The 12,726-nt window shown below is 41.5% G+C and overlaps 1 protein-coding gene across 1 annotated transcript in view; it reads right to left on the bottom strand.

Annotated features, from left to right (window-relative positions):
- stim2b (stromal interaction molecule 2b) overlaps positions 1-12,726 on the bottom strand; it is a 157,243-nt gene that overhangs the window by 9,605 nt on the left and 134,912 nt on the right. The window contains exon 11 of the mRNA XM_078546000.1: positions 9,550-9,788. Within this exon, the coding sequence (XP_078402126.1) occupies positions 9,550-9,788 (239 nt within the window). The remainder of the gene's footprint in view (positions 1-9,549; positions 9,789-12,726) is intronic.

Below are 12,726 nucleotides of genomic sequence, written 5' to 3'. Positions count from 1 at the left end.
GGGGAACCCCAAAGTCTTCAATAGACATATCAATAGTAAAAGAGTGACAAGAGGAGTAGGGCTGTTTAGGGACATAAAAGGGAATTTACACATGGACGAAGGGGCCATGGCTGAGGTATTAAATGAATATTTTGCATCCTTTTTTAGCAAGGAGGTAGATGCTACCCAGGCCATGGTGACAGATGAGGAAACTCTGTCACTAGAAGGGTTCAAAATTGACAAGGTGGAAATGTTGAATAGACTGTTGGTACTTAAAGTTGACAAGGCACCAGGACTGAATGAGATGCATCCAAGGTCACTGAAGGAAGTGAGAGTAGAAATTGAAGGGGCAATGACCACAATCTTTAAGTCTTCCCTAGGCTCGGGGGTGATGCCAGAGGACTGGAAAATTGCAAACATTACACCCTTGTTTAAAAAGGTTGTAAGGATAAGCCCAGCAGTTACAGACCAGTCAGTTTAACTTCAGTGTGGGCAAGATTCTAGAAACTTATTTGGGATAGAATTAGTAGTCACTTGGAAAAATATAGGTTGATAAGGAAGAGCCAGCATGGATTCCTAAAGGGGGAATCGTGTTTAACTAGCTTGATGGAGTTTTTTGAAGAGGTAACAGAAAAGGTCGATGAGGGTAATGTTGCTGATGTGGTGTACATGGACTTTCAAAAGGCATTTGACACAGTGCCACACAACAGACTTGTGGGAAAAGTTATTGCTCATGGAATAAAAGGGGCAATGGCAACATGGATACAAAATTGGTTGAAAAACAAGAAGCAGAGAGTAATGGTCAATGGCTATTTTTCGGGACGGAGGAAGGTTTGTAGTGGAGTTCTCCAGGAGTTGGTATCGGGACCCTTGCTTTTCCTGATAAATATTAATGATCTAGATCTTGGTGTGCAGGGGACAATTTCAAAGTTTGCGGATAACATGAAGCTTGGGAGTGTTGTGAACTGCGAGGAGGATGGTGTAGAACTTCAAGAGGGCATAGACAAGTCGGTGGAATGGGCAGATAGGTAGCAGATGAAGTTCAATGTGGAAAAGTGAGAGGTGGGGTGATGCATTTTGGTAGGAAGAACGTGGACAGACAATATAAAATAAGGGGGGAAATTTTGAAGGGGATGCAGGAGCAGAAAGGCTTGGGTGTATATGTGCATAGATCATTGAAGGTGGCAGAACAGGTGGAGAGAGGGGTTAATAAAGCATATAGTATCCTGGGCTTTAATAGGGGCATAGAGTACAAGGACAAGGAGGTTATGCTGAATTTATTTAAGACACTCTTTAGACCTCCGACTAGGCACTTTACAGCCTTCCGGACTGAATACTGAGTTCAACAATTTTAGATCATGAACTCTCTCCTCCATCCCCACCCCCTTTCTTCCAATAATTTATATAGATTTTTCTTTTCCTACCTATTTCCATTATTTTTAAATGTATTTCCATCCATTGTTTTATCTCTACCTTTTAGCCTATTTCAATCACTTCCCCCCACCCCACCCCCACTAGGGCTATCTGTACCTTGCTCATCCTGCTTTCTACTCTTAGTGTCACCTATTAGCACATTCCTTAGATATCACCACCTTCAACACCTCTTTATCCTTTTGTCTATGGCATCTTTTGGTTATCTCCACCTATCACTCGCCCTCTATCCAGATCTACTTGTCCCATCACCCCCCTTAAACCAGGTTATATTTCACCTCTTTTCAATTTTTCCTTCGTTCTGTTGAAGAGTCATACGGACTCGAAATGTTAACTGTGTTCCTCTCCGCAGATGCTGTCAGACCTGCTGAGTTTTTCCAGGTATTTTTATTTTTGTTTTGGATTTCCAGCATCCGCAGTTTTTTGCTTTTATCTCAGCTGGAATATTGTGTACAGTTCTGGGCGCCACATTATAGGAAGGATGTGAACACATGGGAGCGAGCACAGAAGAATGGTTCCAAAGATGAGAAACTTCAGTTATGAGGATAGATTGAAGAGGTTGGGGCTGTTCTCCTTAGAGAGAAGGCGGCTAAGAGGAGATTTGATAGGGATGTTCAAAATCACAAGGGGACTGGACAGAGTAGATAGGGAGAAGCTGTTCCCGTTCATAAAAGGATCAAGAAGAGGGCACAAATTTAAAGTGATTTGCAAAAGAAGCAAATGTGACGTGAAAAAAAATTCTCACACGAGTGATTCGGGTTTGGAATGCATTGCCTGGAAGTGTGGCGGAGGTAGGTTCAATCGAGGCACTCAAGAGAGCACTAGATGATTATTTGAATAGAAACAATGTCCAAGGATACGGGGAAAAGGCAGGGCAATGGCACTAGGTCATAATGCTCATTTGGAGAGCTGGTGCAGACACGATGGGCCAAATGGCCTCCTTTTGTGCAGTTAAAATTCTGTGATTAGATAACAGGATAATATAGAGTAGCATGGACACCTAGTCTTGAACAAAGGTACCTATTCCACAAATTAACTTCAGTTGCTGCTAAGTGTAGAAAACTTTAGAGAAATTTGAATTCGACACCAGCAGAAGCACTATTTTGTAAAGTGGCATCATTGGGACAGATGCGACGGAGGCGAAGGAACTGAGAGAATGGGATGGAGTCCTTAGAGGAAACAGGGTGTGAGAAGCTGTAGTCGAGGTAGCTGTGGGAGTCGGTGGGCTTGTAATGAATATTGGTGGACAGTCTATTACCAGAAATGGAGGCAGAGAGATCAAGATAGGGAAGGGAAGTGTCAGTGATGGACCATGTGAAAGTGATGGAAGGGTAGAAATTGGAACCAAAATTAATAAATTTTTCCAGATCCAGACGAGAGCATGAAGCGGCACCGAAACAGGCATCGATGTACCGGAGAAAGAGTTATGGGAGGGGGCCTGAGCAGGACTGGAACAACGAATGTTTCACATACCCCATAAAGAGACAGGCATAACCGGAGCCCATGCGGGTACCCATAGCCTTTTACTTGGAGGAATTTCAATTATTATTTTCTAAATTTATTTCCATTTATTGTTTTATCCTCACCTTTTAGCCTGTTTTGATCTTTTCTCCCACACTGTCCCCTCCCCCCAACACACCCCCACTAGGGCCATCTGTCACTTGCTCATCCTGCTTTCTATTCTGAATGTCACCATTAGCACCTCCTTTAGGCAGTAGCACCACCATCAACACCCCTTTGAACTTGTGTTTATGACATCTTTTGCAATCTCTCCTTTGCCTCCACCTATAACTGGCCTTCTATTCAGCTTCACCTGTCCCACCCCCCTTAAACAGTATATATTTCACCACATTCTTACTTCTTTTTAGTTCTGAAGAAGAGTCATACGGACTCAAAACGTTAACTCGGTCTTTCTCTCCACAGGTGCTGTTAGACCTGCTGAGTTTTTCCAGCATTTTCTGTTTTTATTTAATATTACTACTCTGTCAGTTTGGTCCACATTCCAAGAAAATTTTAAAATGATAAATGTAGTCAATTGAGAGCTGAGCCTATGCTTGTCAATGTTAAGGATGAACTCATACAGTACATGAAATAAGCTGCCTTTATCAAGTCCACTAGTGTATAGGGTTTGAACTGTATTGAAACAGCAGCAAGAGGTCAACTTTATCTCCAACCTCAAACAGAGCCATGAAAGTCCACTGGACAACAACTTACAACAACTTATATTTATATAGTGCCTATAAGGTAATGAAACATTCCAAGGTACTTCACAGGAGCATTATAAAACAATATACGAGTCCAAGCCTCATTAGGAGGTATTAAGTCAGATGACCAAAAGCTTGGTCACAGAGGTAGGTTTTAAGGAAGGAAGAGAGGTGGAGAGGTGTAGGGAAGAATTCCAGAGCTTAGGGCTTCGCAACTGAAGGCATAGCCACCAATAGTATAGCGAACAAAATCGAGGATGCTCAGGAGGCCCAGAAATAGATGATCGCAAATAAGGGCTGTGAAGCTGGTGAGGCCGAGGCTGCAGGCAAATTTGAAAGCAAGGGTGGACATTTTAAAATCAAGATGTTACTTAGCTGGAAGCCAATCTAGATCAGTGAGCACAGGATTATGTGTGAGCAGGACAAGTTAGGACACAGGCAGAGTTTTGGATGATCTCAAGTTTAGATGGGGAAACGTGGGAGACCAGCCTGGAGTGAGTTAGAACAGTCAACTTTGGAGGTAAGAAAGGCATGGTTGAGGGTTTCAGCAGATGATGAGGGAGGGGCAAAGTTGAGCAACGTTACAAAGATGGAAATAGGCAGCCTTAGTGGCGGCATGAGTAGTGATGGAGAGCAAGTGGTTTCACAGAGCAATGGTATTGCCAATGGTGACAGGCGAGTCTCAGCTTCCTTCTACTAGTTTTGTCCAGCCTCCCTTTCTATTTGTTTCCCACAAGCATCTTTCAGATATCATCATCAAGCCAAGAAGCTGAATGTCTATATTGATAAGCAGCGTCACATAGCTTAACATCTGTCATAGGGAAAACATTAGAAGCTAGTATTAAAGATGTCATAGCAGGGCAGTTAGAAAAGTTCAAGGCAATCAGATTGAGTTAACGTGGCTTTGTGAAAGGGAAATCATGTTTAACCAATTTTTTTGGAGTTCTTTGAAGGAGTCACATGTGCTGCGGTTAAAGGGGAACTGGTGGATGTACTGTACTTAGATTTCCAGAAGGCATTTGATAAGATGCCACATCAAAGGTTATTACGGAAAATAAAAGCTCACGATGTAGGGGGTAACATTTTGGCATGGATAGAAGATTGCTTCCTGTTAGCTAGCCAGAGTGTAGCCATAGGTGGGTCTTTTTCTGGTTGGTGAGATGTAACAAGTGGTGTGCCACAGGGATCAGTGCTGGGGCCTCAACTTTTTACAATTTACATAAATGACTTGGATGAAGGGACCGAAGGTATGGCTGCTATATTTGCTAATGACACAAAGAGAAGTAGGAAAGTAAGTTGTGAAAAGGATGTAAGGAGGCTACAAAGTACTATTGCAAGAAATAGATAGGTTAAGTGAGTGGGCAAAGACCTGGCAAATGAAGTATAATGTAGGCAAGTGTGAAATTGTTCAGTTTGACAGGAAGAATGAAAACGAAGCATATTATCTAAATGGTGAAAGACTGCAGAGCTCTGAGATTCAGAAGGATCTAGTTATCCTACTGCATGAATCACAAAAGGCTAGTATGCAGGTATAGCAAGCAATTAGGAAAGCTAAGAGAATATTATCGTTTATTGGGAGGGGAATTGAATAGAAAAGTAGGGAGATTATGCTTCAATAGTACAGGGCACTGCTGAGACCACATCTGGAATATTATGTACAGTATTGGTCTCCTTATTTAAGGAAAGAAGTAAATGCATTGGATGCAGTTCAGAGAGGGTTTACTAGGCTAACACCAGGAATGGGTGGGTGTCTTACGAGGAAAAGTTGGACAGATTAGGCTTGTATCCACTGGAGCTTAAAAGAGTAAGAGGTGACTTGATCAAAACTCTTAAGATCCTGAGGGGTCTTGACAGAGTGGAGAGGATGTTTCCTCTTGTGGGAAAATCTAGAACTAGGCTCACAGTTATGAGGATAGATTGGAGAGATTGGGACTGGTCTCCTTGGAGGGAAGGTTAAGAGGAGATTTGATAGAGATGTTCAAAATAATGAGGGTGTTGGGCAGAGTAGATAGGGAGAAGCTGTTCCTGCTCGTAAAAGATCAAAAATGAGAGGGCACAGATTTAAAGTGATTTGCAAAAGAAGCAAACGTGCCATTTTCGCACAATGAGTGGTTCAGGTATGCGATATACTGCCTGGAAGTGTGGCGGAGGCAGGTTCAATCGAGGCATTCAAGAGGGCATTAGATGATTATTTGAATAGAAACAATGTGCAGCGGTATGGGGAAAAGGCAAAGCAATGGCACTAGGTCACAATGCTCATTTGGAGAGCTGGTGCAGACACGACAGGCCGACTGGCCTCCTTCTGTATCGTTAAAATTCTGTGATTCCGTGATTCAGTTTAAAAATAAAGGGGTCACATCACACTTCGCACATCAGTGCAAAAGATAAGGCTGAAGCATTTGCTACAATCTTCAGCCAGAAGTGCCGAGTGGATGATTATTCTCGGCCTCCTCCGGAGGTCCCCAGCATCACAGATGCCAGACTTCAGCCAATTCGATGCACTCCACGTGATATCAAGAAACAGCTGAAAGCACTGGATACTGCAAAGACTATGGGCCCTGACAACATTCCAGCAATAGTACTGAAGACGTGTGCTCCAGAACTTGCCACGCCCTTAGCAAAGTTGTTCCAGTACAGCTACAACACTGACATCTACCCGGCTATCTGGAAAATTGCCCAGGTATGTCCTATACGCAAAAGGCAGGGCAAAATTCAATCCGGCCAATTACCGCCCTATCAGTTTACTCTCCATCAACAGTAAAGTAATGGAAGGGGTCATTAACAGTGCTATCAAGTGGCTCTTGCTTAGCAATAACCTGCTCACTGATGCCCAGTTTGGGTTCCGCCGGGGCCACTCAGCTCCTGACTTCCTTACAGCCTTGGTTCAAACATGGGCAAAAGAGTTGAACTCCCGAGATGAGGTGAGAGTGACTGCCCTTGACATCAAGGCAGCATTTGACCGAGTGTGGCATCAAGGAGCCCTAGCAAAACTGGAGTCAATGGGAATCAGGGGGAAAACTCTCCACAGGTGGAGTCACACTTAGCACAAAGGAAGATGGTTGTGGTTGTTGGAGGTCAGTCATCTCAACTCCAGGACAACATCGCAGGAGTTCCTCAGGGTAGTGTCCTCGGCCCAACCATCTTCATTTGCTTTATCTATGACCTTCCTTCCGTCATAAGGTCAGAAATGAAGATACTCGATGATTACACCATTCACGACTCCTCAGGTACTGAAGCAGCCCATGTCCAAATGCAGCAAGACCTGGACAATATTCAGGCTTGGGCTGACAAGTGGCAAGTAACATTCGCGCCACACAAGTGTAAGGCAATGACCTTCTCCAACAAGAGAGAATCCAACCATCGTTCCTTGATTTTCAATGGCATTACCATCACTGAATCCCCCAATATCAACATCCTGGGGATTACCATTGACCAGAAACTGAACTGGTCTAGCCATATAAATACTGTGGCTAAGAGCAGGTCAGAAACTAGGAATTGTGCGACGGGTAACCCACCTCATGCCTCCCCAAAGCCTGTCCATTATCTACAAGGCACAAGTCAGGAGTGTGATGGAATGCTCCCTAATTGCCTGGATGAGTGCAGCTCCAATAACATTCAAGTAGCTTGACACCGTCCAGGACAGAGCAGCCCGCTTGATTGGCACCACATCCATAATCATTCATTCCCTCCATCGCTGACGCACAGTAGCAGCAGTGTACACCATCTACATGATGCACTGCAGGAATTCACCAAGGCTGCTTCGACAGCACCTTCCAAACCCACGGCCACTACCACCTAGAAGGACAAGGGCAGCAGACAGATGGAAACACTACCACCTGGAAGTTCCCCTCAAAGTCACTCACTTTCCAGGCTTGGAAATATATCACCATTCCTTCACTGTCGCTGGGTCAAAATCCTTTCCTAACAGCACTGTGGGTGACCTACACCACATAGTCTACAGCAGTTCAAGGCAGCAGCTCACCACCACCTTCTCAAGGGCAACTAGGGATGGGCAATAAATGCCCAATAAAGGTCCCAGCCAGTGAAGCCCACATACCATGAATGAATGAAAAAAAAGGAGAATTTTTTTCTCTCAGAAGGTTGAGTGTCTTTGGAACTCTTCCTCAAAAGGCAGTGGAAGCAAGGTCTTTGAATATTTTTAAGGCAGAGCTAAATAGATTCTCCATTAACCAGGGGGTAAAAGGTTATTGGGGGTAGGCAGGAAATTACGATCAGATCAACCATGGTCTTATTAAATGGCAGAGCAGGCTTGAAGGGCCAAATGGCCTCCTCCTGTTCCTTGTTCATATGTAATACTATTAGGAGCTGCCAAGTGGAATATATGGAAAATGGTTCCACAAGGCACTAACATTCATAATATTGACTGGAAAAGAACATTATTATCAAGTGATCAGGTAGGACAACATTTAAGGCACTAGGCTTTTCCATGCAGATTTGAGACCCAATATTACAAAATACTAACATTTGCTGACCAAACCCCTGATCCAGATTTTGTAGTAGGAATAACAATCAGTGCTCACCATTATTGTGGAGTAGATGAGACAGCGACTTCCAGCATCCGGACATGTGCAGTTTAACATGAAAATCTGGAATTTGCTGTCAGAGTTCCCCTGGTCACCAAAAAACTTCACTACACTTGGTGCCTTGCCATAAGACTTGGCATTAGAACACACACATGAAGTTGGCAGTACTTTTTGACTAGATACCCACTAAACACACAAGAAAAGGTTACGGCTTATCCATTAAAGTGTAAGTGAATTTTTAACTTTAGTAAGTCTTGATTGCTACCAAACAACCTCTCTGACACTGAAAATTTACTTTTGCAAGTGTAGAATCTTATTCCTTTAGATTTTAATTATTGTTGCAGATTTTAAAAATTCCCTTTTCCTTTCTGTATCTTAACTCTTTCTTAATCCCAACTTTCTTCCCCTCTCTAAATTTTACTTTCTGTATGTAATTAACATTGAATTAAATATTCTAACTTACACTTGCTGGTTTAAACTCCGCATGCTTCAGAAAGGGTTCTTCAATCTGATTGGTTGAAGAACCACACTGCTGTTTGCCTTTGTCTCAGATTCAATACAGAGGTTGCCATTCTGAAAAGCCTCTCTCTGATTACCATAAATTGTCAAACGAAAGCTCACTAAAAGTCTGTGGGCAGCTGTACATGTAACGAACAGCAAGCACCATTCGTGTGCCGACTGCAAAATCTGGCCATTATATTTCATTCAGAACAGCTGGGCAACCAACCCATGAGGTAAAGTATCAGCCACTAGTGTGTTTATACAGATTAAGAAATTTGAGATAGCACAAGGGAGAGAAAGTGCATAAATGAGGGAAATATCAGAAAGGGATAAAGAATAGAAAGAAGAGGGAGTTTGATTTTTAGCTTCTTCAAAATCTAGCTGAATACACAATAAGAATCCAAATATAGCTATGGGTTAAATGGCAAATTAAACGTAGGATACTACACTTGGAGTCATATGTTATGCTAGTTAGTTACAAAAATGAAAGAATATGAGTAATGAACTGTTACGAGTTCTATATTCTATATCCATGGTTGATTCCTATTTAAGATTTAAAAACATTTGCAAATTGAGTCGTTAAATGATAATTCGCTGTATTCACTAGACAATGAAATAATCATTTGCAAATATAGAATAAAAAACTTCTGTCCAAGCATTGTACTTCAAATGGCAATGTTGTTCTGCAGGACCACCAATTGTGAAATGTAAAATGTCAGGTGTTCAAATGGCTAAGAATTGTCTGGGAGTAACAGAATGGAAAATAACAGCTTCTGTCTGACTCTATCTTGTTCCTCAGCTGAACATGAAGCTCTAATGTTCAGAACTGAAATGTCAAGGTCTTAGTTGCTTGTTTTCACTCTTGTCAGAAGATGGGATTTGTAACTTACAGTGAAATTGTGGAATGATTGGTGGCGTGTCTTCATCCAGGTCATCTACTCCACCAGCTATTGGATATGGTGGGACAGATACACGTGGCATAACCACCCAACTGTGCTCAGAATACAGAATGGAGGTTAGGTTAGGCATTCCTGCATTATGCACAATTGGAAAGCCACAAATTTTCTCAATCTGTTGCCAGCGATGTAGCCGTTCACGCAAGGCTGCTGTCACCTCAGATAATGCTTGTCTGAAATACAGATGCAAAGGAAACAAAAATTGTAAATTGTCTGATTAAAAACTTATCATTTCCACTTAAAACATTGTTTTTAAAATGCAAGGCTCCCAGTGGCTTACTGGATACATGCACTATACACACACGCGAGAAAAGTCCCAGGCTCTTTGTTTAATTGCTGACCTCAGTTGAGTTGGAGTAGAAATACTATAATTATCGTCAGCACTTTGGATATAAAAATAACATCAGTCAGGTTTTCTACTCCTGGTCATTATCCAGTGATCTTGCTGGAAAGCACACAGGTGTGAAAACTGGGCTCACATGTCCTCCATGCATTAATAGCCTTCCACCATGTCACAGTCGAGGTTCACACTTGAAGATTTGCCAATTTAGGCAAGAGCTGCTGGGGCATTTGGGGGTGAGGGCGAGGATCAAACTTGGGAGGAGAGGGGAAGAGGAAGAGCTGCTAATATTTTTTCCTTGAAGTAACAAGAACATAGCCATAAATGCTAACAATAGTTTTTAAAAACAGGATAAAATCAATGCTCTCCTAATTATTTTCTCAACACAAAAGAAGTCCTATCAGCCAATGAAACGGGTACAGTCACAAGCACAATTAACAAGTGCAGATCTTCTATTTTCAAATGAATTGGCTGTAAAATAAAGCAATTTGCTAGCTTCCAAGTAACTCTGTCATTGGATATTTCATCTTCTTACTAAAATGGATCCCTTTTGATCATCTGTAGCTTTTCTTTATTAATGTTCAATTTTATTCCTTCTTTTGTAAGGATTCATCATTCTGATCAAAGCTCAATTAAATCAAAAGTTAATTTAAGAGAGTTCAAACAAAAAGTAATACCTTGCTCACTAAGCACCGAATTAACCGAGAACATATTTCTGTAGCGCGAGTGATGATCAACCAGCTCCAATTGATAATGTCGAAAGATATTCACCTTGACCAGGTTTGTTGTTTTAAAGGTACAAAACAATATTGTGGTGTCAACTTAACTTGATTTAACTGGAAAGGCATGAATATTTACAACCACCTATGAGCTGCTGCAAAGGCATCAGTGTAAATTACAAAAACTGCACCAAAAAGACTACGGTCGTCTAGGACTACCATCATGAATTCACTTCAATTTGTTTATAATGACAGAAGATCAAAAATGTTGAAATAATTCTTTTCCCTCTCAAATTGTCTTTCCGGGGAAGAAGTTCCACAAGCTCACATTAATACAGGTCTCTGTATCAAGCCAATTATGACTAAAATTTAAACAATCAAAACACTGCAGGTCTGCTGCACAAAAAGGCATATATGGCACAAGTCCTGCAAATTGACTGTCATATTCCCAAAAAAGACATTTGCAAGCTGCAATTTCTGAGATCAAAAGAGAATTTAAAAAATAAGCAACTGAGGTTCGCAATCATTTGTTGTAAAAACCTATCATGAAGTCCAATACACTAGAGGCCGCTATGTGATGCAAAGAATTCTAAATCTGAAATGGTGATGTCAGAGTGTGGAACCTAAGGAATGACTATTCAGTGATTAATTTATAGCTACATCTACGCCACACAAGAGGTTGTTACACAAAATTAGGGCTCATAAGATTAGGGTAATATATTAGTATGGTTAGAGGATTGGTTAATGGGCAGAAAACAGTGGAGGAATAAATGGGTCATTTTCGGGTTGGCAAGCTATACTAGCAGGGTACCACAAGGATCAGTAGTTGAGCCTCAGCTATTTACAATCTATATCAATGACTTGAATAAGGGGACTCAGTAATGTATCCAAGTTTACTGACAATACAAGATAAGCTTGAGGAGGGTGCAAAGAGGTTGCAAAGAGATATAGAAAGGTTAAGTGAGTAGGCAAGGGTATGCCAGATGGAATATGATACAGGGAAGTGTGAAGTTATCAACTTTGTATGGAAAAATAAAAAGCAGGTTTTTTAAAAATGATGAAAAAAATGGTAAGCAACTGGGAAGTGTTGGTATTCGGAGGGACCTGAGTGTCCTTGTACATAAATCACAGAAAGTTAATGCACAGATGCAGCAAGCGATTTGGAAGGCAAATGCCATGTTAGCCATTAATACAGTGGAATTGGAACATCATAGCAAAGAAGTCTTATTACAATTATACAGCACATGAGTGACGCCACAGAGTAGTGGCGTATAGGTTCATTCTTGTCCAGAGGGAGTGCAAAAGTTCACGAGACTGATCCTTGGGACGACGGGATTGTCCTATGAGGAGAAATCAAGTAGATTAAGTTTATATTCCCTATAATTTAGAAGAGTGAGAGATGATCTCATTGAACCATATAGAATTCTTAAGGAGTCTGACAGATTAGATGCTGCAAGGACGTTTCTCCTGACTGAGGGAGACTAGAACTAGGCACACAGTCCCAGAATAAGGGATTTGAGATAAGGAGAAATTTATTCAGTTGTCTTTGGAACTCTCTACCCCAGAAAGTTGTGGATGCCCACTTGTTGAGTATAATCAAGACAGAGATCGACAGATTTTGGATACTAAGGGAATCAAGGCATATGGAGATAATGTAGGAAGATGGTGGTGAGGTGGAAGATCAGCCATGATCCTATTCAATGCTGGAACAGGCTCATAGGGCCAAATGTCCTATTCCTGCTCTTATTTCTTACGTTGTTTTACAGTCAGTTTGTGAGTGATTGTAATTGTATTCTTGCAGGCCTGAAAATCTGCATATCATTTATGTCTAATTTTACTATTAATGAAGTGTCAACTTGTGAATTTCCAAAAGAAATTGGCTGCGAAAAAAATCAAATTGTGAGAGCCAAGTGTTTTGCACTATGACTTCCGGGGACAGTTCTGAAAATCACCAGGCCTTATTTCTAGCTTCACTATCCACTCCTTTATTGTACTACTTCTGAATAACTTGAAGTTCCCATTCTGTACATTTACTGATAGAAGATACTTCTG

The sequence above is a fragment of the Cetorhinus maximus genome, chromosome 1, assembly GCF_964194155.1.
Source record: "Cetorhinus maximus chromosome 1, sCetMax3.hap1.1, whole genome shotgun sequence".
Taxonomy (NCBI): Eukaryota; Metazoa; Chordata; class Chondrichthyes; order Lamniformes; family Cetorhinidae; genus Cetorhinus; species Cetorhinus maximus.
This window is presented reverse-complemented; position numbering and strand designations above follow the sequence as displayed.